Genomic DNA, 21,073 nt, shown 5'->3' with positions numbered 1-21,073 from the left:
AAAGAAAGAAAGAAATAAGAAGTAGAGGGTGATTATCTTAGAAAAAAAGACTTGGGATCAGATGGGAATTCCACAGCCTTTACTGAGACCTTAAGCTGCAGAAACCTATACATTAGAAACTTTATTTTATTTGTATTTTTAAATTCCTTCCTCTGTCCTTTTTCCAGTTTTAAAGAACTCTTTAAAAGGAGTAGGGGTGAGAGTTAAGTCCAATCTCTCTCCTCACTGCAATACCCCACTGCAGTCATCCTAGTTAGGGAGAAAAAAGAAAGACTCTGCCTAACTTCATGGGGTTAAAGAGCAGTGGAGAGTTTGGGTCTACATGAAGCCTGAATTTGACAGGGAGCTTTGGGAGGAGAATGCAATAGGAAATCAGTGTGAGCACGGGGTGGGAAACCAAGAGGGAGGAACTGGGATCTCCTCTACAGACATAGTCCCTATTCATGGCATGTTCTCCACTGCTCAAAGCCTCACCTGAGGCTGGGCATGGCAGCTCACGTCTGTAATTCCAGCACTCTCAGAGGCCAAGGTAGGCAGATCACCTGAGGTCAGGAGTTCAAGACCAGCCTGCCCAACATGGTGAAACCCTGTCTCTACTAAAAATACAAAAATTAACCGGGTGTGGTGGGTGCCTATAATCGCAGCTACTCAGGAGGCTGAGTCAGGAGAATTGCTTGAACCTGGGAGGTGGAGGCTGCAATGAGCTGAGATCATGTCACTGCACTACAGCCTGAGAAACAAGAGCTAGACTCTGTTTCAAAAAAAAACAAAGAGAAAAGAAAAAAAACCCTCACCTGAACCAGAACTGTGCCCTCTTTTAGTAACATGGTCCCTAGCATTTCTCTCCATACAAGGTGTCAGATGACCCAGGGTCCTGACTCTAAACCCACTTCCCAGGGCTGTGGGCCTCTCCTCTAACAGGCCATCAAACATGGCCTACCTGATCACCCACACCTCTAATTATAGCCAGATTCCCCCATGCCTGCTCTGCCTACCTACTGCAGTACCTCCTGGGTTCTACATGACCCAAACAGACTCTCTACAAAGGAACCAAATGCTGGAAAAGGAAGACGGAGGGACAGAAAGAGGAGGGAAAGGGGTGTATAATGGGGGGTCAACAGGAGGAAACCATAGTGAGTACAGGCCTCTGCACCAAGATCACTCAACACAGGGTTGAGTGAACAACCCAAGCATCTATCAACAGATGGATGGATAAATGCAAGGTGTATATCCAGACAATGAAACATTATTTGGCCCTAAAAAGGAAGGATATCCTGACACTTGCTACAACATGGATGAACCTAGAAGACATTATGCAAAATGAAATAAAGCCAGATACAAAGGGATAAATACCACATGATTCCACTTAACGGAGTTACCTAAAGTAGCCAAATTACTATACAGAAAGTAGAATGGTGGGTGCCAAGGGCTAAGAGAAGAGGGAATGGGGAGTTAGCGTTTAATGGGCGAGAGTTTCAGTTTGGGAAGATAAAAGTTCTGGAGACAACTGATAGTTACCAGTGATATTTACACAACAATGTGAGTGTACTTTACATCACTGAACTGAACACTTAAAAATGGTTATGAGAGAGCCGCTGAGATGTTGATGTCTAAGAAGAACTGGATTGCCATTTATGAGCTCCTTTTTATGGAGGGAGCCATGGTGGCCAAGAAGAATGTCCACATGCCTAAGCACCCAGAGCTGACAGACAAGAACATGCCCAACCTTCATGTCATGGAGGCTATGCAGTCTCTCAAGTCCCAAGGCTATGTGAAGGAACAGTTTGCCTGGAGACGTTTCTACTGGTACCTGACCAGTGAGGGTATCCAGTATCTCCGTGATTACCTTCATCTGCCCCCAGAGATTGTGCTTGCCACCCTACACTGCAGCCGTCCAGACAGGCAGGCCTCGGCCTAAAGGTCTGGAAGGTGAGCGACCTGCAAGACTCACAAGAGGGGAAGCAGACACAGATACCTACAGATGGAGTGCTGTGCCACCTGGTGCCAACAAGAACGCTGAGGCTGGGGCTGGGTCAGCAACTGAATTCCAGTTTAGAGGTGGATTTGGTCGTGGACGTGGTCAGCCACCTTAGCAAAATTGGAGAGAATTATTTTGCACTCAATGAACTTACAGCTAAAAAAACTTTAAAATATTAAAAAAATAAAAATAAAAATAGTTATGATGGGCCAGGCACAGTGACTCATGCCTGTAATCCCAGCACTTTGGGAGGCTGAGGCAAATGGATCACTTGAGGTCAGGAGTTTAAGACCAGCCTGAACATGGTGAAAGCCTGTCCCTATTAAAAAAAAAAAAAAAATTAGCCAGGTGTGGTGGCACACACCTATAATCCCAGTTATTTGGGAGGCTGAAGCAGGAGAATTGCTTGAACCCAGGAGGCGGAGGTTTCAGTGAGCCAAGATTACACCATTGCACTCCAGCCTGGGCAACAAGAGTGAAACTCCGTCTCAAAAAAAAAAAAATTAAATGGTTACGATGGTCAATTTTTTTTTGCTGTTTTGTTGTTCATTTTTTTCTCCATCCCATGTGATCTGCAGGAAAGGATGGTAAATTTTGTTATGTATAATTTACCACAATGGCAAAAACAAACATAGAAAAAAAAATCAGGGAAAAGATCTAAGAGAGTTTTCTTGGAATAGCTGCCCTAAGTCTGTGTTTGTGTGCACATATGAAATGGGTGGTCAGAAATGTCCAGAGCTGGTCAAGACAAGAATACAAGGACCAGCCAGACCTTGTCCAGACACTGCCTCCCAAGATCGGTGTGAGCTAACAGGAGCATTTCCTGAAAGCACAGAGGACTGGAAGACCTGCAGTGCCCTGCAAGGCTTGGGCAGACTTCCAACCTAGGGAGTTACTGACCACCTGGTGGAAACCCCTAGGGGCAAAGGGATCTGTGAAGAATCCCTAGGGCTGCCCTGAGACACAGCTCTGGGATGAAACCATTTAACGTAAAGCCCCGGGGTGGTGGAGGGGATGGCAATACTTCTTCGAGGAAGGACAGGAAAGAAACAGCAAGTCCATGAGAAGCAGTCACTCCCTGGGAGCCACAGTGGCCCCTCCTTCCTGTATGGGGAGGAACGGTCATTCCACCCAGACTCACAGGCCCAGCTCAGTGACAGGCAGAGGAGCACAAAAATTTAGCTGACGCTGATAAGTGCTTAAATTGGATGTTTCAGTTCTCATTTATATCAATTTCCCTTTCTTGGATAATTCTCTCATGTTCAACAAGACGGAAAAGAGTAAAGAAGAGAGAAATAGCAGACAGAAAACAAGAAGAGCATGCAAAAGACTGAATGAAGGGTGAAGGAGATAGTGGCTAGAAGTGACAGAAGGTTCAAGAACAGGCCTCTGCCCGATCCCAGCACTCTGCCCTGACACTTTATTGTTCTAGAGCCCTCATTGCTAGGTAGGAATGCGGGGCTGTTTACTGTCTTTTCACTCCATGCTCTCCCACCCCACACCAGCAGCTCTGTGACAGTGAAGATCGTCTCTTTAGTTCCCCTGCTGTCCCTATCTTCAGAACCTTGGACAGCATCTAGCACACAGTGGGTGCTCAGTAACTGTTGAGTGAGTTTTCTTTTTTCTTTTTTTTTCTTTTTTTGACACAGAGTCTTGCTCTGTCACCCAGGCTGGAGTGCAATGGCAAGATCTCGGCTCATTGCAACCTCTGCCTCTCGGGTTCAAGCAATTCTCCTGCCTCAGCCTCCCAAGTAGCTGGGACTACAGGAGTGTACCACCATGCCCCACTAATTTTTGTATTTTTAGTAGAGGCGTGGTTTCACCATGTTGGCCAGGCTGGTCTTGAACTCCTGACCTCAAATGATCCACCCACCTCGGCCTCCCAAAAGTCCTGGGATTACAGGCGTGAGCCACAGCGCCCAGCCTAGTGAGTTAATTTTTTCTTTAGGTTAAATGGCTCTAGACAGAAGGGAAGCATGGCTGGGAAGATATATTCTTAAAGGAGAATGGGGTATCTGCTCTGTGTTGGGCACTGTGCTAATGCTTCTACAGATGTGCTCTTATTTTCTCCTCTCAAGGGCCCTTGTGGGATTATTCCTGTGGCAGATAAGGAAACAGAGTCTCACATGAAGCAAGTAGGGGAGCTGAGGTCTGACTGATGCCAAATGCTGTGCTCTTTCTGCCAATGTGCCATGACAGAAAGGACAATTGGGAAGATGTGAGGAGGGGTGTAGGAGAAGCACCAGGGAGGAGTACAAGAAATGGTGTAGAAGAGACCAGCTGAAGAGAGATGGAGAGGGTGTCAGGGCAGATGGAAAGGGGTGGCCCAGGGAAGGGGTAGGGTCCAGAGGCCTCCTGACCTTTCCGCCCATCCCTCTGGAAGTCCACGTGACACCACTCGCCATCATTGACCTTGCGGCTGGATGCCCGCAGCTTGATGCCCCCAGATCCCATGTCCAGCAGAAGATAGAGATGGCCATCCAACAGCTCCATGGCAAAGTAGTCGGCCCGTTGAGCAGAGCTGTGGCTGCCAGCTCCACCCCCAGCCCGCCGGCCCTGGCTAAAGAGCAGCAGCCCATTGGGCTCAGTGGTGCGGAAGTCTAGGGAGATGGAGCCAGTGCGTTTAGCACTCCAGCGGGGCAGTGCCACAAAGGCCTCGGGACTCTCAAAGGTCACGGGGTCCAGGGCAGCCACATCCTCACAGCGGAATGACAAGTCCCCCTGCAGCTTCATCTTGGGGTCCCCTTCCTTTGCCAGGCGAGATAGTTCCAGTTTGAAGTCATTGTTCTTATAGACCACCTACAGGGAGGAGTGGGGTCAAGAATAAAGAATCAAAAGCAGCTTAGGGCCTGGCCATTCCCACCCAGCAGCAAGCACCAGGGGACTCAGCCACCCACCACTGGTAGGCCCTGCTCAGTTCCACCAAACCACTCAGCTTAGGCCTCTGCTCTAGAGCTTCAGGCGCAGAGGCTGTGAACAAGCACCTCCCTTGCCACATCCTCTGTCCTGTCTTCTGGCCCAGCATGAGCATGGTGGCTTGCCCTGTGGGCGCTCAGTGCCCACTAAACTGCAGTTCATCATAACGACAAGGCCACTGATGTGTGGTAGCCATTTTCTACTTGATGAAATATGTTCACTTACACTCTCATGTGCCCCTCACAACTTTAGGAAGTAGGCACTGACCACCCAACTACAGAGAAGGAAACTAAGCATCAGACAGGCAAATGACTTGACCACAGTCCCAGAACCAGTGAGTGGAAGAGCTGGGACTCAAACAGAGATCTTTAATCGTCACACCCAGCATTCTTTCCTCTGTACCACCGCTGCCTTTGAGGGTCCTCTATGAGGATGATGTTTCCAAGGCTCAAGGAAATGAGAGGGGAGAAGCCTCTTGATGGAGTCAATGGGCCTTAGTTTTTAAAGAGGGGATGTCTTCACCATGGACTTGGAAGGAAGAGAGGACCAGGCACCTAGCCAGATCAGACTAAGTCACACTGAAGACAGGAGCCAAAGGGCTCCTGAACAGCCCGCAGCCCCTCCCTAACCCTACTCACATCCTTGAGGCAGCCCATGAAGTTGTTGCTGACGGGCGAGCCCGGCAGGTCAGCTGTGTTGGGGCTGCCCCCGATGTAGAAGAAGTCATCAGAGCCCAGCATGGTGTAATCCTCCTGCGTGTAGCCTGTGGTGGTCAGGATCCCGTCCACTGAGATGGTCACCTGCCCAGCCCAGGGGGGAGGGAGAAAGACAGGAGACAACCAACATTAAATCCCTAGGAAGAGCTATGGCTGGGCAAAGGAGGGGCCAGAGGGCAGCGGGGGAGGGGGACCCCCATTTTTATGTCTGCTTGTCTTGGAGGAGGAACAGTGGGGGAAGAGAGGGAATGAGGAAAAGGAAGCAGCACAAGATTTGATGGTTTCAGGGTGGGCTAAGACTTGCCCTCTGGCCCTCAGCTCAGCAGGCAGGAGCCGAAGGGTGCCTAGAGAGCTCCCCATGAGATACCCCAAGAAGCAGCTCCTGGAAGGCACTCTGAACAAGAATTGGGGGCTCCAGGACAGAGCCCCCATTCTGGGGCACAGGATAGGTGCAAATGACATCCTCACTTTTCTTCTCCTGAAGGGACTCTCTGGACACACATGTGACTCCAGAACTTCTTTCGAAAGCATGCCAGAAAATAGTATTCCCTGGATCTTATGGCTTAGACTCACCTGCAGCCCTCTCTGCTGGGTGTGCTGGGAAATCATTCAGTCTGGAACCAGTAGGGAGATAGAAGATAGCAGTGGGAGGACCGGGAACTCAGATATTCCTGGGAAGTCTTGGAACTTTCTGGGGTTGCCTACTGGAGCTGATTTCTGCCCTTGCTGTGCAGTCTCCAAGTCTTCACTTCTCCTAGCCCTTTCCTGAGTCTCTCTGTTCGCTACTCCAATCTCCTTATATTCAGGTCACAGGAGAGGGAAGCCCTTTAGCTACATCAGCCCACTCGTCCTTCTTCCTGTCTAATTGCCCTACCTACTGACACCACCAGAGTTACTCCAGGGAGTCAGGGCCAGCTTAGGGAACAAAAGAGGATAGGGCTAACCTCATAAATACCTTGTCCCTGGGCTGAAAGTTCAGTAAGAAGGCAGGATGAGCAGGAATGGGGGAGTACTTGGTGTTCCAGGAGGCATGGGGGGCTCAGTCATGGCCTGAAGAATGCAGAAGTGATCTTAGGTGGAGTGGGGCGTGACAAGGACAGGAAACTCTCCAACCCTCCCAGTACCCCCTGCAAATGCCCACCTAGTCTTCAAAAAATCTCACTCTACAAGCAGCCCACGAGGGTTCAAAACACCCAGAAAGATTGTGCGAGAAGGGCCAAGGGTTATGAGACTATGAGCCCCTACTCTAGGAAGACCTTGGTTTGGGAGGGTCAGCTGGGAAAGAGGGCAGAGCTCTGCAGGGTCAATGGGAAGCTGGTTCAGGTTTAGCCCAACACTGTGCTTCCACAGGCCACAGCTCACCCCATTTCCCATTCCCCAAGAGTGCCTCAGCACCCTCTTTCAGGAGCAGTCTAGAGATTGGGGCCTTCCAGTCACATCCTATGCCGTCCCCACCCACACCAGTCCATGTGCACATGCCACCAGCCATCTTCCAGTGACTTGTCTCCCAGGGTCCATGGTCTCAGTGAGTGAGAGGGAGGCACTCCAAAGGGACATGAGCAGAACTGGGGCAAGGGAGCTTCCTGCTCTCCTAGGACCCTGAGTCCCCCTTGTGCCTGGCTGGAGCCTCGCAGTGAATGGGGTAGAGCTGAGCCCTACTCTCCACCTCCTGGGAACCATCAAACCTTGTGCTGGGGTAATTAGGTTCAAGAGCAGAAGGTAAGGGGGTGTCTTTGTGGAAAGGGGCAGTCTGAAACCTTATGAGTCTTACTCGAGGGGAGGACTGGTCATTATTGTTTATTTATTCTTCACTCCACCCCACCCTAAGGCTGGGAATTAGGAGTCTGGGTAGAAAAGGGAAGGGTCAAAGTATTAGTCACAAAAACATGCAAATGAGATTAGACCTGGCAGAGAGGGGCTGGAGAAAGGGAAGAAGGGACTGGAATGAAAGGGCAGGAATACGATAGGGAGTGGGTCACAGGGTGAATGGGCCTCCCTGGGGCAAATTCAGTTCCATCCAGCCCTCCACCTCCACTCTGCTCTGGGAGACCAGAAATTGGGCTGCTAATTACTTCCTGTGCCTAAATCTGGTCACCCCAACTGGTCAGCTTCTGAGGGGCAGACACCAGCCTGAAATGTCCCTGTAACCCCACTAATCTGAACATAATCCAGGGGATTCCGCATACAGTCATTAAATAACCCCTATGACCCAGGGCCACACTACCTGCATCTCCATCTATAAACCTAACACCCAGGGAGTCTGTGACTTTAGTGACAGAAACTCAAGTGCCCTCCTGCTTCAGTGCAGGGAAAGGGCTCTTCTAGTCCCAAATCTCCCCACAAAGAGAATCTCCTCTTTTGGCCTCCAACCCATCTAGCCTCCCAGTTGTGTCCTCCCTCCCTGGCCTCACAAGTCAGGGCACCAGCCACTGGCCATCTCCCTCACCCTATGGGCTCTCTCTATCCCACTCCATTTGCCAAGGTCAGCCTCCCTTTGCCCTCTCTGACTTAGAAGGGCCCGACAGTGTCGGGTAGAGAAGAGGAAATACCCTCCTCAGTTTCCCTCCTGGCTGGGCACAATCTCACCTTGCCCCCTTGGGCTTTTTCCTACTGGGAAAAGGGCTGCCTTAATTACCCTCTTATGGCCCAGGGGTGAGGCTGGGGCTGGGGCAGTAAGAGGAAGGACAACATAAAGAAGTGCCCAGAGGAAGGTGATCAGCTGGAGGTGGGGCGTAGAAGGAGAAAGTGGGGACAGGTTCTGAGTGGAAAGGAAGTGAAGGGTAGAGGGAATGGAGGAAGGTCTCTGGGGAAGGCAAGGAGGGAGATGACTTAGATTAGTAAAACCCGACTGTTCCCTCAGACAAATCAAAGTCCAGACACAAAAATGGCAGGTTCGTTAGTAAAAGCAGGAAACAGGGGAATAATTCCCCCAGTCCCCCTCCACCCCGGGGGTTCATGATGCCCCTGCCCCCCAACCCCCCCAACGCATCTTCTGGAAGGGGTGGGGCCGGCGGGGGAGGAGGGAAGGGAGGGGGCCATGCAACACAGAACAGCCACTGCAGCTGGACACATGCAGGTTAGAGGAGCAGGATGGGGCCAGGCCCAGCAGAACAGGCCAGAGAAAGGCAGCCAGGTAAGAAGGCGTGCAGGGCAGGGGCACTGGGAGGAGCAGAGATGGAGGCGACAGAGCTGTGGGATGCAGGTAGGGACAGTTTCCTTCCAGTGATAGAGGGAAGAGAGAGGAGTGACCACTAGAACAGAGACACTTATGGATTGAAAAAGGAAGAGCAGGGACATTTGACTCTACCTTCCTTATCAGCAGGTGACCCAGCACTCATTCCACCACCCATTCGCCACCGATCACCAACCCCCAGACACACCTGAGTACACATCACATCCTACCCAGGGCAGTGGGACATTCCAGCTGTCTCCTTCCAAACAGCATCACTGAGACACAGCAGAGTATCTGCACCCAACCCATGCCGACCCACTCAACACAGACAAGCAGGCCGAGTGGGTACTGAGCTGGCCAAGGGAAATAAGCCAGAGCTTCTGTCCTGGAAGACTTGTGTCCAGCCAGAGGAGAGGGGAGAGAATGCAGAGGCAGCAGAAGCCCACTGGCCAGCCCCCACTGTGCTCCCCAGGAGCAGAGAGGCGGGCTGGAGGTGGCCACAAGGGGCAGTCTGTGACTTGGGTAGGCTCTCAGCCCTCCCTGCTGACCCCCTTCTCTTCCTGCTCCACACACTTCCCCTGTGGCAGGCTGTGCAGGATATGAAACTAGGTCCTGGCCATAGATAACTCCACACTGGTGGGGACTCCATGTCCACCATGCCTTAGAAAGAAAGGCTGAGGAAGAGGGGAAGTATCCTTCTGCCGACTTTCCCAGCCACCTGTGATGATCACAGGGTCACTGACCTCATTGGGAGGGGGACTTATTCTAGGAAGAACAAGACTGACGGCGGGTATGTTCAACTTGTGAGTAAGCTAGCTGGGCTAGGGAGATTCCAAGCCCCTTGATGTTGTGTGCCAAAGTGTCTCCGTGGGCTTTTCTTTTCCTGTGAGAGTCCATCGCTGTTATCAAATTTTCAAAGGGATCCATGAGCCAAAGGTGGTTAAGAGCAACTAGTCTAGGAGAAAGGTCCAGACATCCCCTTAGGATTGAGTGGGTGGAAATAAGGGATAAAGACAAAGGGGAAGAAAGGGTCTCCAGGCTGAGTGAGATACTGCAAGTCCTGCTAAAGGTTTGGGTTAGCTACCTCTTCAGTGTGAGGGCAGAAGCTAACCAGAGACTCAGGTTGGAAAGACACACCATGAAGACAAACTTAACTGGCAGGCATAGCCCTGCTGTGGATCCTGAGGTTGGGATTTGATCGTTTGGGAATAGAGAGGAAAGATATGAGGTCAGAAATCCTGGGCCCTCAGCCAGGCATGGTGTCTCACGCCTATAATCCCAGTAGTTTGGGAGGCCAAAGCAGGCAAATTGCCTGAGGTCAGGAGTTCAAGACCAGTTTGGCCAACATGGTGAAACCCCGTCTCTACCAAAAATACAAAAAAATTAGCCAGGCATGGTGGCATGTGTCTGTAATCCCAGCTACTCAGGAGGCTGAGGCAGGGGAATTGCTTGAACCAGGGAGGTGGAGGTTGCAGTGAGCTGAGATTGTGCCACTGCACTACAGCCTGGGCAACAGAGTGAGACTGTGTCTCAAAAAAAAAAAGAAAGAAAGAAAGAAGAAGGGAAAAAAATAGAAATCCTGGGCTCTCGTTCAGCCTTTGCCCTTTTCCAGAACAATCCCATTTTACCTCTCTGACTCTCACCTGTAAGAGGAGTCTAACAACTTCGGTCACTCCCATTTCTTCCAGGCTTACTTTGAGCACCAAATGAGAAAACTGAAGTTAAATTCCTCATCTGGCTATGTGATCCTAGGCAAGGTGCATTCTCTGGGCTTCAGTTTCTCCCATCTGTTAACTGGGAACAATCTCTCCCTGCTACCTGCAGTCCAGGCATTCATCAAATTTAAATGATATTTGAAAGAGGACGGCTATTCAAAGACTCCCAGTGTGTGTATAAAGAACTATCATTATTTTTACAAGCAAACTCCATCAGCCTGATCACACCTAATCCGAACTTCTCAACCTTCTCAAGGTTGGCCTTTTTGCTATATATCCACCCTCTCCCCCAAGAAGAAGTATTCAAACAACATGAAGAGAGTCCATACAAGTGAGTTAGTAAAAATAAATTGAAAACTAAACAAAACCTGTCTGGGGGATGCCTTGGGAATCAGAATACACTGAACCCTGTTACAAGGCCTCTGACTTTGGTTTTGTCCTGAAAGAGCTGATTCCTAGTACAGGTTTATGAAGGTCTATGAGGCCACCGAAAGGCAACCAGATCTGGTCATCAGTCAGTATTGCTCATGCAGGAAAGTGCAGGCTTTAGAGACTCAGAATTTAGCAGATACTTTCCTTTCCAGGGCTGAAGTGAGACAGCATAGTTTGTTTATTTTTGTTTGTTTTATGCGTGCGTGTGTGTGTGTGTGCGTGTGTGTGTGTGTGTGTGTGTGTGTGTGTGTGTGTGTGTTTTAGAGACAGGGTTTCTTGCTGGGGCACAATGGCTCATGCCTGTAGTCCTAACACTTTGGGAAGTCGAGGTGGGCAGACTGGCTCAGCTCAGGAGTTCGAGACCAGCCTGGGCAATACAGTGAAACCTGTCTCTACTAAAAATACAAAAAATTAGCCGAGTGTGGTGGCACGCACCTGTAGTCCCAAACTATTCAGGAGGCTGAGGCAGGAGAATTGCCTGAACCTGGGAAACGGAGGTTGCAATGAGCTGAGATCATGCCACTTCACTCCAGCCTAGGCAACAGAGTAAGACTCTGTCTCCAAAAAAATAAAGAGTGGGTCTTGCTATGTCACCGACGCTAGTCTTGAACTCCTGGGCTCAAGCAATTCTACCTTAGCCTTGAGTAGCTAGGACTACAGGTGCCTAGCTGGTGATTTGCTTTTTTTTTTTTTTTTTTTTTGGAGATGGAGTCTCACTCTGTTGCCAGGCTGGAATGCAGTGACATGATCTCAGCTGACTGCAACCTCTGCCTCCCAGGTTCGAGTCTCCTGCCTCAGCCCCAAGTAGCTGGGATTACAGATATGCACCACCATGCCCAGATAATTTTTTGTATTTTTAGTAGAGGCGGAGTTTCACCATGTTGGCCAGGATGGTCTCAATCTCTTGACCTTGTAAACTGCCCACCACAGCCTCCCAAAGTGCTGGGATTACAGACAACTATGCCCGGCTGGTTGTTTGCTTAACCAACTTAAGTCATTCATCTGTCCTCCTCTTCTCCAGCCCAATTCCTGAAACATTCTGAGCTTTCATACAACTATTTTGGAACAGATTCTTTTTGTTGTTGTTGTTTGTTTGTTTGTTTGCTTGAGACAGAGTCTTGCTCTGTTGCCCAGGCTGGAGTGCAGTGGCGCAATCTCAGCTCACTGCAAACTCTGCCTCCCAGGTTCAAGCAATTCCCTGTCTCAGCCTCCAGAGTAGCTGGGATTACAGGCACCCACCATGATGCCTGGCTAATTTTTGTATTTTCAATAGAGACAGGGTTTCAGCATCTTGGCCAGGCTGGCCTTGAAGTCCTGACCTTGTGATCCACCCACCTCAGCCTCCCAAAGTGCTGGGATTACAGGCGTGAGCCATCGTGTTCAGGGATGGATTCTTAAGAAGAGATGTTAATAGGATCTCCAAGTGAGCCAGAGATGCTATATTCTCCAGAGTTTGCTATGGAAGAGAATTATTTCTTTACAAAACATCCTTGCCCTGGAAACACTGAGATAATCAGTTAACATTTTATAAAGCTTAATAACATTACAATTTCCTTTACAGAGTACAAATGTTTTCACTTCTATTACTCTACTTGATCTTCACTCTGAATGCATGTAACAGGCAATGCAAGTATATTACCTCAGTTAGCCCATTTGGTAGGTAAGGAAACTGAGCTTTAATAGCTTCAGCCCACATTGTCAATTTTTAACCAATTTGAGGCTAAATGGAAAGTCTGCTGGGTCCTAATTCTAGGATGGTACTCTCCAGAGGCTTGGGGTGTACCACATGGCTTGATCTTGCCTCCCTTCTGTCCCCAAAGTCATAGGTCGGCTATCCAGAGAAGTACTGTAAAGAAAGTGGCCAGCCCCTGACAGGTACTCAATGGCCTGGCCTGAGCTGGACAGGTAGCTGCTAACTCCTAGAAGCAGAAGCTGAAGAAACAAGAAGACTGGCATTGTATGACCCTTTGGAACACCAGGACCACTGGGAATGGCCACCTGAGGTCTTAAATTGGGGAGGGCTGGAATGGCTTTGGGCATGGGCACTAGTCTATGCAGTCTGTTTGGGTGCAAGAAAACATGGACCTGCAGAAGTGTCAGGAAAAGCCAGATGTGGCCTGAGAGGCAGAGCTTCCTAGAGAAGTGGGGGAGCCACTCAAATTGGGAGCCCCAACTGTTACGCTTCCCTCCTCATCAGCCAGCCTTGTAAACCCAGGAGGTTGGGCAGGCCAGGCAGCTGCTGCAAGCAGCACCAGCCCCATGAGTGCAGACACGTCCATCTGCAGGGTCCCCAGCTTGGTGCTCAATCACTCTGCATTATTAATAGGCGATGACTAACCAGCTGCTGCTGCAGAGCCAGGACTGGGCAGGCACAAGGGAATCCCAGGGGATAGCACGCAGCAGGGCCTACAGGCACACACTCTGAGGTGACGCAAGGAGCAAAGAGCCAGACCCAGCTCCTTCCCTGTTCCTACCTGCCATGGCACTGAGACTGAAGGGCCAGTCCCCACAGTCTACCTCCACACAGAGTCCTTGCCAGGCTCAAAACCCACACAGTCAGGCAGCCCCCAGCTCACACCATCTCACACATGGAGAGTCACCAGCAGGGCCTCGTACACACACAGTACAGCTTCCCACTAACACCCCAAAATGTCACGCCAACATTTACACACAGTCACACCCACACACCAACACACACCAGCTGCATTTACACAGACACCCACACCAACACTCACCAGGACTGAGCCCAACCCAAACAGAGGAGCTCGGTGACAAGGACAACCAGTGCTGCCCCTTCCCACCCCTCCAGGCCTCTTCCTCTCACTCCCCTCAACAAGGAAGGAAACCAGCCCCTGTCAGAGGCCATGCGGGGCAGTCAGCGGGCAGAGAGGACAGGGGGTGAAGAGAAGGAAGACAGTGTGAAACACAGTGTTAGTCAGAGCAGTGGAGCAGTTGGGGGGAGCTGGACGCTATCCCTGGTGGGGGGAAAAGACCATTCATGCCATGCAAAATGTGGGGGACATGGAACCAGGAACCCTCAAGGCTGAGAAGTGCGGGAGGGGATGGCACCTTTCCCGGAGCAGCCAGCACTGGGCAGCCCCCAAACTGCTATGAACCGGTGATTTGCATGAGGTCTGGACTGATCCCAGGCAGCTCTGCATCTCCCAGGGCCATGCCCCTCAACCCCTTGGAACCCACCTGGCTGGCTGCCACTGGAGGTCTCACCCCTAGCCCCCTCCCCCAGCTTGAGGGGCCCTGTCCAGGGAGCGACAGTGAGCAGGGCATAGCATGTCATGGGATGGTGTTTTCCATGGATTTTCAGGAGACCAAGAAACTAAATCAAAGGAAAAAACAAGGGAGGGGAGGGAAAAAAACAAAATAAAGCAATAGAAATAAGCAGCCTGGCATCGGGGCTGGTCTAACCAGAGCTGATGAACATGGGGCCTGCCCCCAGGTCTCTCTGGCCAGGAATCTGAATTCGGGAGTTAGGGATTACAGCAGGGACAAGCCAAATTCCTCGATTTCCATTTGTCTTTTGGATTTCAGTTTGGACCAAAAAAGAAAGAAAAGGGAAAGAGGGAAACTAAAAGAGAAGCAAAATCTAAAGATTGTCCAGGACGCAAAAAACAATTGGAAGAGCAAAACAACCAAAAACCAAACAGGGAGAGGAAACAAAAGAGGGAGAATCGAACAGTTAAAAAAACCCACGGCAAACCAAACGGTAAGACAATTAGAGTGATATCTACCAGATAATGCAGTTTGTTTACCATAGCGTGTCCAATCCCTGCGTGCTTCACCGGAGATGGGGGGAGGGGGAGGAGGGGGGTGTCAAAAAAAAAACAACAAACACAACAAAAGAACAGAATGAAAAGAAAAGAAAAATAAAATGACCAACTGTGAAACTCAAGGAAGGAGGAAAAATATATATCCATATATATTTGGTTGTTTGTTCCAACCCTCCCACCTTAGGTTCAGCGAAAGTATTTGTTTAAAGAAAATTAAATTATAATGGGGGGAGGAAATAAAACACACACAAAAATTAAGTCCCTTCTTCTTCCCATACCTCCCCCACCCCTCCTCTGGATTCCTCCTCCCCCCGCCATCCCCTCCCGGAAGAAGAGCCGTCTGCAGAGAAGGGGAACAGTTAGAGACCTTGGTTAGTACAGAAGAAAACAACAAAACAACTGGACCAAGAAAGCAAAGACTTAAAGATGGCCGACATTCCGCAGATGAGACAGAAAGGTTAGTTCGGTTTTTCACTCATACCTTGCCCCACCTGTCCCTGCCCATCACTTGGTCCCCTGGGTTATAAGCGTGTTAGTAACACACACAGAGTCGGCAACGGGGTTTTCCAACAGACGGTGAGAGAGGGAAGGCAGGGGATTAAGAAGCAGACCCAATTATGCAGTATTAGTAAGTCCTATCAGCTGAAATGTTAGAGAGTTGAGGGGAAGGAAGGGAGGGAACAAGGTCTGTGAGAAGGAATGGGCTATTGGTTGGAGCCATGGACTTATGGGTTTGTTGGCTAACTGATCAACCAGATGGCTTTCCAGAGAACTGGCTGAAGAATGAGTCAGTGCTGGCCAACTGGCTGACCAGTGGCCATGCCGGGTTAATGGATTAACCAGTTGGTGATGGGCCAGCTGGCTACCAGTCTGGGAAAAGAGTGGGCATCACCCCTGGAGAATCAAAGGACTGGCAAGAATGAGAGGCAATTTCATTTGGAGGCAAAAGGAAGAGGTTCCCAAGGAGCATAGGAGGGGCCACAGATGCCTGCTTTTCCTGGGGATGGAGAATATGCAAATGATCCAGGGAGTCACTGAGAAAAGGGGCAGCTCCTCTCTCTCTCTTTTTTTTTTTTTTTTGCTTCTCATCCTTGAGAAGGGAGACAGTGAGTCGCCACCAGAACAGGGGAAAGGAAACCTTGCCCTCTATGGATTGGCAGAGGACTCACACATTATATTGAATTATTCCAAATCTTCCTCCCTCTCCTCCCCATCTCCCACCCATAGTTGATTCCTCCCACCTGTCCACCTTGACATTTAGAACTTTCCCCAAAAGTTCTCCAGGCTCTTCGATCATTCCAACCCCATTCTCTTATTCTCTGGGCTGCCGTCCCTCTCAAAATCAAGTGCTCACCACCACCACCCCTACAAATCTCTAGAATTGGTAAGGCCATCCCAGCAGCACAGCCTCCTCTCATGTACACCCAGAAACCCCTGAGTCTCTGCTCCCCATAGCCAGTGCCAGAAATTCACTCCCCCTACACCCAAAAAAAAGGAACATGGATGCCCACCTACCTCTAAAATCCCCGACTTTTCCCTAGGCTATAAGCCCACTCTTTCTGCCCCAATCTCTAGTGTCCCCACTCTCACGTAGTTCTAAGTTCATTTTCTCTTCTCACTGCCAAAGACAGCAGCAACAACCACCTTCTAAATTACCCCCGTCTTTGGGGAGGGGATGTCAGAGGCACTGAGGCAGCTTTACTTAAGAGTCTTAGAGATGGAGGGACATTATTGCTTGATGCCTGTTAAATACTAAACTGTACCCCCGAGAGTGTGATTGTGAGGAGAGGTATTCTAGGGACAGATCCATTAGTTAGAGAGTTGTTATAACCAGTGGGCACAGGACTAATTCAGTAAGATAATGAATAAGGTCCTCATATAATTAAAAATAACAGAATTCAATATTTAGCAGCCAGAAGATGTGCTGAATAACCAATATTAATTATTAGTGATGCAGAAGCAGTTTACATAGCAAGAGAAGAGTCTAATTGCAGGTGCAGTGATGGGAGCCAGGGGATAGCGTGTAATAAGAGGATTAATACTGGAGGCTGGTAGGACTGTCATGAAATGAAGAGGCCAACTAGTCAGAACAAGGAACAATTAGCTTCAGGGCAGCTAAACAATCAGGCCCAAAAAGGTAAGTGCTGTCGGGTATCACTGCACTAGTCAAACAAGGCAGGAAGAAAAAGGTGTTGGAGGTAAAAATCCAGCTACTACTCTTTGAGTTAGAACTGGTTGTGGAGAATAAAATAAGATTTAAAAGTTTTCAACTTTATGAAGAAGATTCCATTTTTAACAAGTAGAACAGCAAATTAAGAATCAGGAGTGAGAAAAAAAGGGATGTGAGTTCAAAGCCTTGCGCCTTCCACTAATTTGTCGAGAGATCCAGGCTTCCTCTGAAAAATAGCGGGGTTGGAGTAGATGAGAAGGGGCCCCTCTAGACCTAGGGATTAAGGATCCAGACCCAGTCCAATGAAGACCATGCTTATAAGGGCAATTGTTGTGAAATACTAGAATGGAGCTTCCACTGGAACCCATTTCTGGTGGCCTGGGACACATCACACGGAAGGGGTACAAAGTAGCCCAGGTCTTCCCAATGGCCAGGATCTGGAGAGCCGAGGCTTCAGACTAATAGATGAGCAATGAAGGCTTTATCCCACTCACAGAAACAGCTAGAGAGCTCCTGGAGCCTGGGAGCACAAGAATGACAACACATGATGAATGAGAAGGGCATCAAAGTCACAGAGGGGAGAAGTCAGGCATCATATCAAGTGGTCATTTTTACCAAGTCTTTCTGACTCAAATGCCAGCTCTAGGATTTCACGAGGCAGAAAGGAGAGCCCTGGGACAAAACAATACCTCATCTCTACCTTGAAATCTTAGTGTAGCTCCAGCCCCCTCAAGAAAGCCAAGAGAAGGAATATTTACACAAATCACAAAAATCAGGAGTGAAGACAATCTGTGGAGCTTGAGCATGAGAAGCTCAGGACAAAGAGAAGAGGAACCCACTCCACTTGCATGTAAGAGGGACCCATTTTTCAGAGATACAAGCAGAACATTGAAGATTGAAATGGCTTCAACATTTGAGAACTTCCAAGAATGACAGAGGCACAAGACAAACTCCAGCTTCCTTTGCATTTTGCACCAATGACAACAACCAGGCCCTTACTTGGAGGCAGAGGAACAGAGTGGCTTTGAAGTCAGACTTCCAATTCCACCACTTCCTAACTGGATAACCTTGAGCAAGTTCTTTAACCTTCTGCGTCTTATTTTTCTCATCAGTAAAATGGAAATAATATGTCCACCTCACAGAGTTGTCATAAAAATTACGTGAGATAGTAAAGAGCAATGAGATCCTTGAGGCCAGGGGCTAGTGGGGAAAGACGTTACAGTGCAATCTGAGAATCGCTGTGACAAAAAGATAGAGTCCTGAGGAAATTTAGAGGAGGGACCAGGAGAGGTGTTCTGGTCTTGTAAAGTGAATTAGAGTCAGGTGCGGTGGCTCAGGCCTGTAATCCCAGCACTTTGGGAGACTGAGGTGAACAGATCACTTGAACTTGAGGTCAGCAGTTCAAGACCAGCCTGGCCAACATGGTGAAACCCTGTCTCTACTCAAAATACAAAAATTAGCTGGGCATGGTAGCAGGAGCCTGTAATCCCAGCTACTCAGGAGGCTGAGGCAGAAGAATCACTCAAGCCTTGGAGGCAGAGATTGCAGTAAGCCAAGATCACGCCACTGCACTCCAGCCTGAGAGACAAAGTGAGACTCCGTCTCAAAAAAAAAAAAAAGTAAAAAAGTGAATTGGAGGGTTTTTTCCCAAGAGGACAAGAAGTAGTTCAGTGCTCATATGAAGTAGTTAGAACTGCTACTTTTGGACATGGGTCCTCATGTCCAAAATCTTACCAATTAAGAAAGAGACGAAATAGATCAGAAAAAAACTACTAGAAAAACAACTACAAACACTCAATATTTGCTGGTATTAAGCCACCAATTTGCTTACCACCTAGAAGTACAGATAAGGAATGAATGCAAATATTGACAACACAGGCAGAATGTGATGACAAGGCTCAAATACACACGTTTCCAAAGGCTCAAAGAACATAGCCAAGAAGGGAGGCTGGCTGGAGGAATGGATCAAGGGAGGCTTTATGAAGACGGTGGCATTTAAGCTGGGCCTGAAGAATGGAAAAAAACACAACTAATTCGTGCCAGGCAGTGTGTTGAGTGTTTTAAGGCAATACCTCAGTTAGTCATCAAAAGGCTCATTCTCACTTTGCTGATGAAGAGCTGAAGCTCACAGAAGTTGTATAACTTGCCTAAAGGCACTCAAACTATTGGCAGAGCTGGGATTTGAATGTGGTCTTTCTGACTCAAACCCCAGATCTAGGATTTCACCAGGCAGAAAGGAGGGCAAATGAGTAGTGTCCGTAGGAGAACTGTGAAAACAAAGGAAAAAGCTAGGAAAGTTGGCATGGATGGGTATGGAGAACAGCACAGCTGGGCCCTGAGACAGTGTGTACGCCATGCCAGAGAGGGAGAGAGGCCTGGGCAGGAAGGAGAGGAAGGGAACCTAAGTGTCTGATGGACTCCACCCCTGGGGACTCCATCCTTAGGGGAATGCATTCCTAGGGAATGCATCCCTAGAATCCTAGGGGCCTCCACTCTTAGTGACCCCATCCTTGGGGACTCCATCCTTGTGGGGGCTACACTCTTGGAGAGCATCCTTGAGGATGGTATCCTTGGTGGACTCCATCCTTGATGACTGGATGCCTGTGGACTCCATCCTTGAGGGCTGCATCCTTGATGGACTCCAACCTTGGGAACTCCATTATTGGGGATTCCATCTTTGGGTATTCTATCCTTGGCAGAGTCCATCCTTAGGGACTGCATCTTTAGGGGACTCTGTCCTTGGGGGACTCCATCACTGTGGACGCCATCCTTGGGGACTCCATTCTCGGGGGACTCCATTCTTGGGGACTCCATCCTTGGCAGACTCCATCCTTGGGGACTGAATCCTTGGGGACTCCATCCTTGGGGACCACATCTTTGAGGGACTCCATCCTTGGGGACCACATCTTTGAGGGACTCCATCCTTGGGGACCACATCTTTGAGAGACTCCATCCTTGGGGACTACATCTTTGAAGGACTCCATCCTTGGGGACTGCATCCTTGGGGACTCCATTTTTGGGACCTGGAGGAGCTCCTGAAAGCCTCTGCACCAAGAAGAGGAGTTATCCAAGCTAGGCAGGAAGAAGCACCATGTGATATTTTGATAGCCAGCTTGTCTTCCAAATTTGGTGCTGGCTAATGAGGAAATGGGTTTGCACATTGCTTGCATAATGGTGGGAGGCAGTTGGGAAGCATACTGGGTATGGGAGGAGAGTGGGTCCAGGACTTAAAATAGGCCTCAGGGAATCCTCAGAGGTAATCATTCCTGCCAAGATCCTCCAAGAGACACCTCCAGTCACAGTGACCTCAAGGGCTGGATTTGAAAAGGCGAGAGAAGAGAGAGCAAAACACTGTCTTATCAGTTGCCCCTGGTCCTAACTGCTATGTTCTGAGAGCCTCTAGATGATTCCAGGGATAATTACCAAGTCCAGGGAAAAAGAAGGGGAAATTCTGCCTCCTTCTGGTCTTTGGAGCTGGCCTTTGACCCACTCCCATGGCTGCAGAAGCAAAGGGAATGGAGACCCCTCAGTGCTGGTTCTCGAGCAGGTCCTCCCCAGAAGGCCATCTCCCTGGCCATTCTAACCAAATGAGAAAAATAACCTGGAAGCCACATTGTTCTCAGATCCTGGCACTCTATCCTGTAAGGCTGAAGACAGATGTCATTTCTCCCTGTCCTTGCTCCTGGCTCAAAACCTGGGGGAGACAGAATATTGATTCAAACCACTCAACCCATCATCACACCTTCTTATCACATAAGTGTTGTCCCAATCCCAGGATATCATCCAGACACCATAGAAACTTGGTTGAGGCCGGACTCAGTGGTTCATGCCTGTAATCCCAACACTTTGGGAGGCCAATGTGGGAGAATTGTTTGAGGTCAGGAGTTCGAGACCAGCCTGGCCAACATGGTGAAACCCCATCTCCACTAAAAATACAAAAATTAGTCAGGCGTGGTGGCAGGCACCTAATCCCAGCTACTCAGGTGGCTGAGGCAGAAAAATCACTTGAACCTGGGAGATGGAGGTTGGAGTGAGCCAAGATGGTGCCATTGTACTCCAGCCTGGACAACAAAGTGAGACTCCATCTCAAAAAAAAGAGAAGAAAGGAAAGAAAGGAAGGAAGGGAGGGAGGGAGGGAGGGAAAGAAAATGTGGTTGAGTAGGGCTTCTCTATATTGGCACTACTGACA

The 21,073-nt window shown here is 49.3% G+C and overlaps 1 protein-coding gene and 1 pseudogene across 27 annotated transcripts in view; one reads left to right on the top strand and one right to left on the bottom strand.

The window, feature by feature from the left end:
• The window catches only part of NRXN2 (neurexin 2), a 115,194-nt gene that overhangs the window by 56,156 nt on the left and 37,965 nt on the right, over positions 1 to 21,073 (bottom strand). For 13 of the 27 annotated variants that reach the window (XM_017537217.2, XM_037741634.1, XM_017537214.2 and 10 more), the window contains 3 exons: positions 14,676 to 14,720; positions 5,533 to 5,694; positions 4,339 to 4,777 (listed from right to left, as the gene is read on the bottom strand). In XM_017537217.2, the coding sequence (XP_017392706.1) occupies positions 4,339 to 4,777; positions 5,533 to 5,694; positions 14,676 to 14,720 (646 nt within the window). The remainder of the gene's footprint in view (positions 1 to 4,338; positions 4,778 to 5,532; positions 5,695 to 14,675; positions 14,721 to 21,073) is intronic. The other 14 variants (XM_017537231.2, XM_037741637.1, XM_037741635.1 and 11 more) reach the window with 2 other exon arrangements.
• Positions 881 to 2,134, top strand: LOC108310287 (annotated as a pseudogene).

The sequence above is a fragment of the Cebus imitator genome, unplaced genomic scaffold, assembly GCF_001604975.1.
Source record: "Cebus imitator isolate Cc_AM_T3 unplaced genomic scaffold, Cebus_imitator-1.0 Scaffold102, whole genome shotgun sequence".
NCBI lineage: Eukaryota > Metazoa > Chordata > Mammalia > Primates > Cebidae > Cebus > Cebus imitator.
This window is presented reverse-complemented; position numbering and strand designations above follow the sequence as displayed.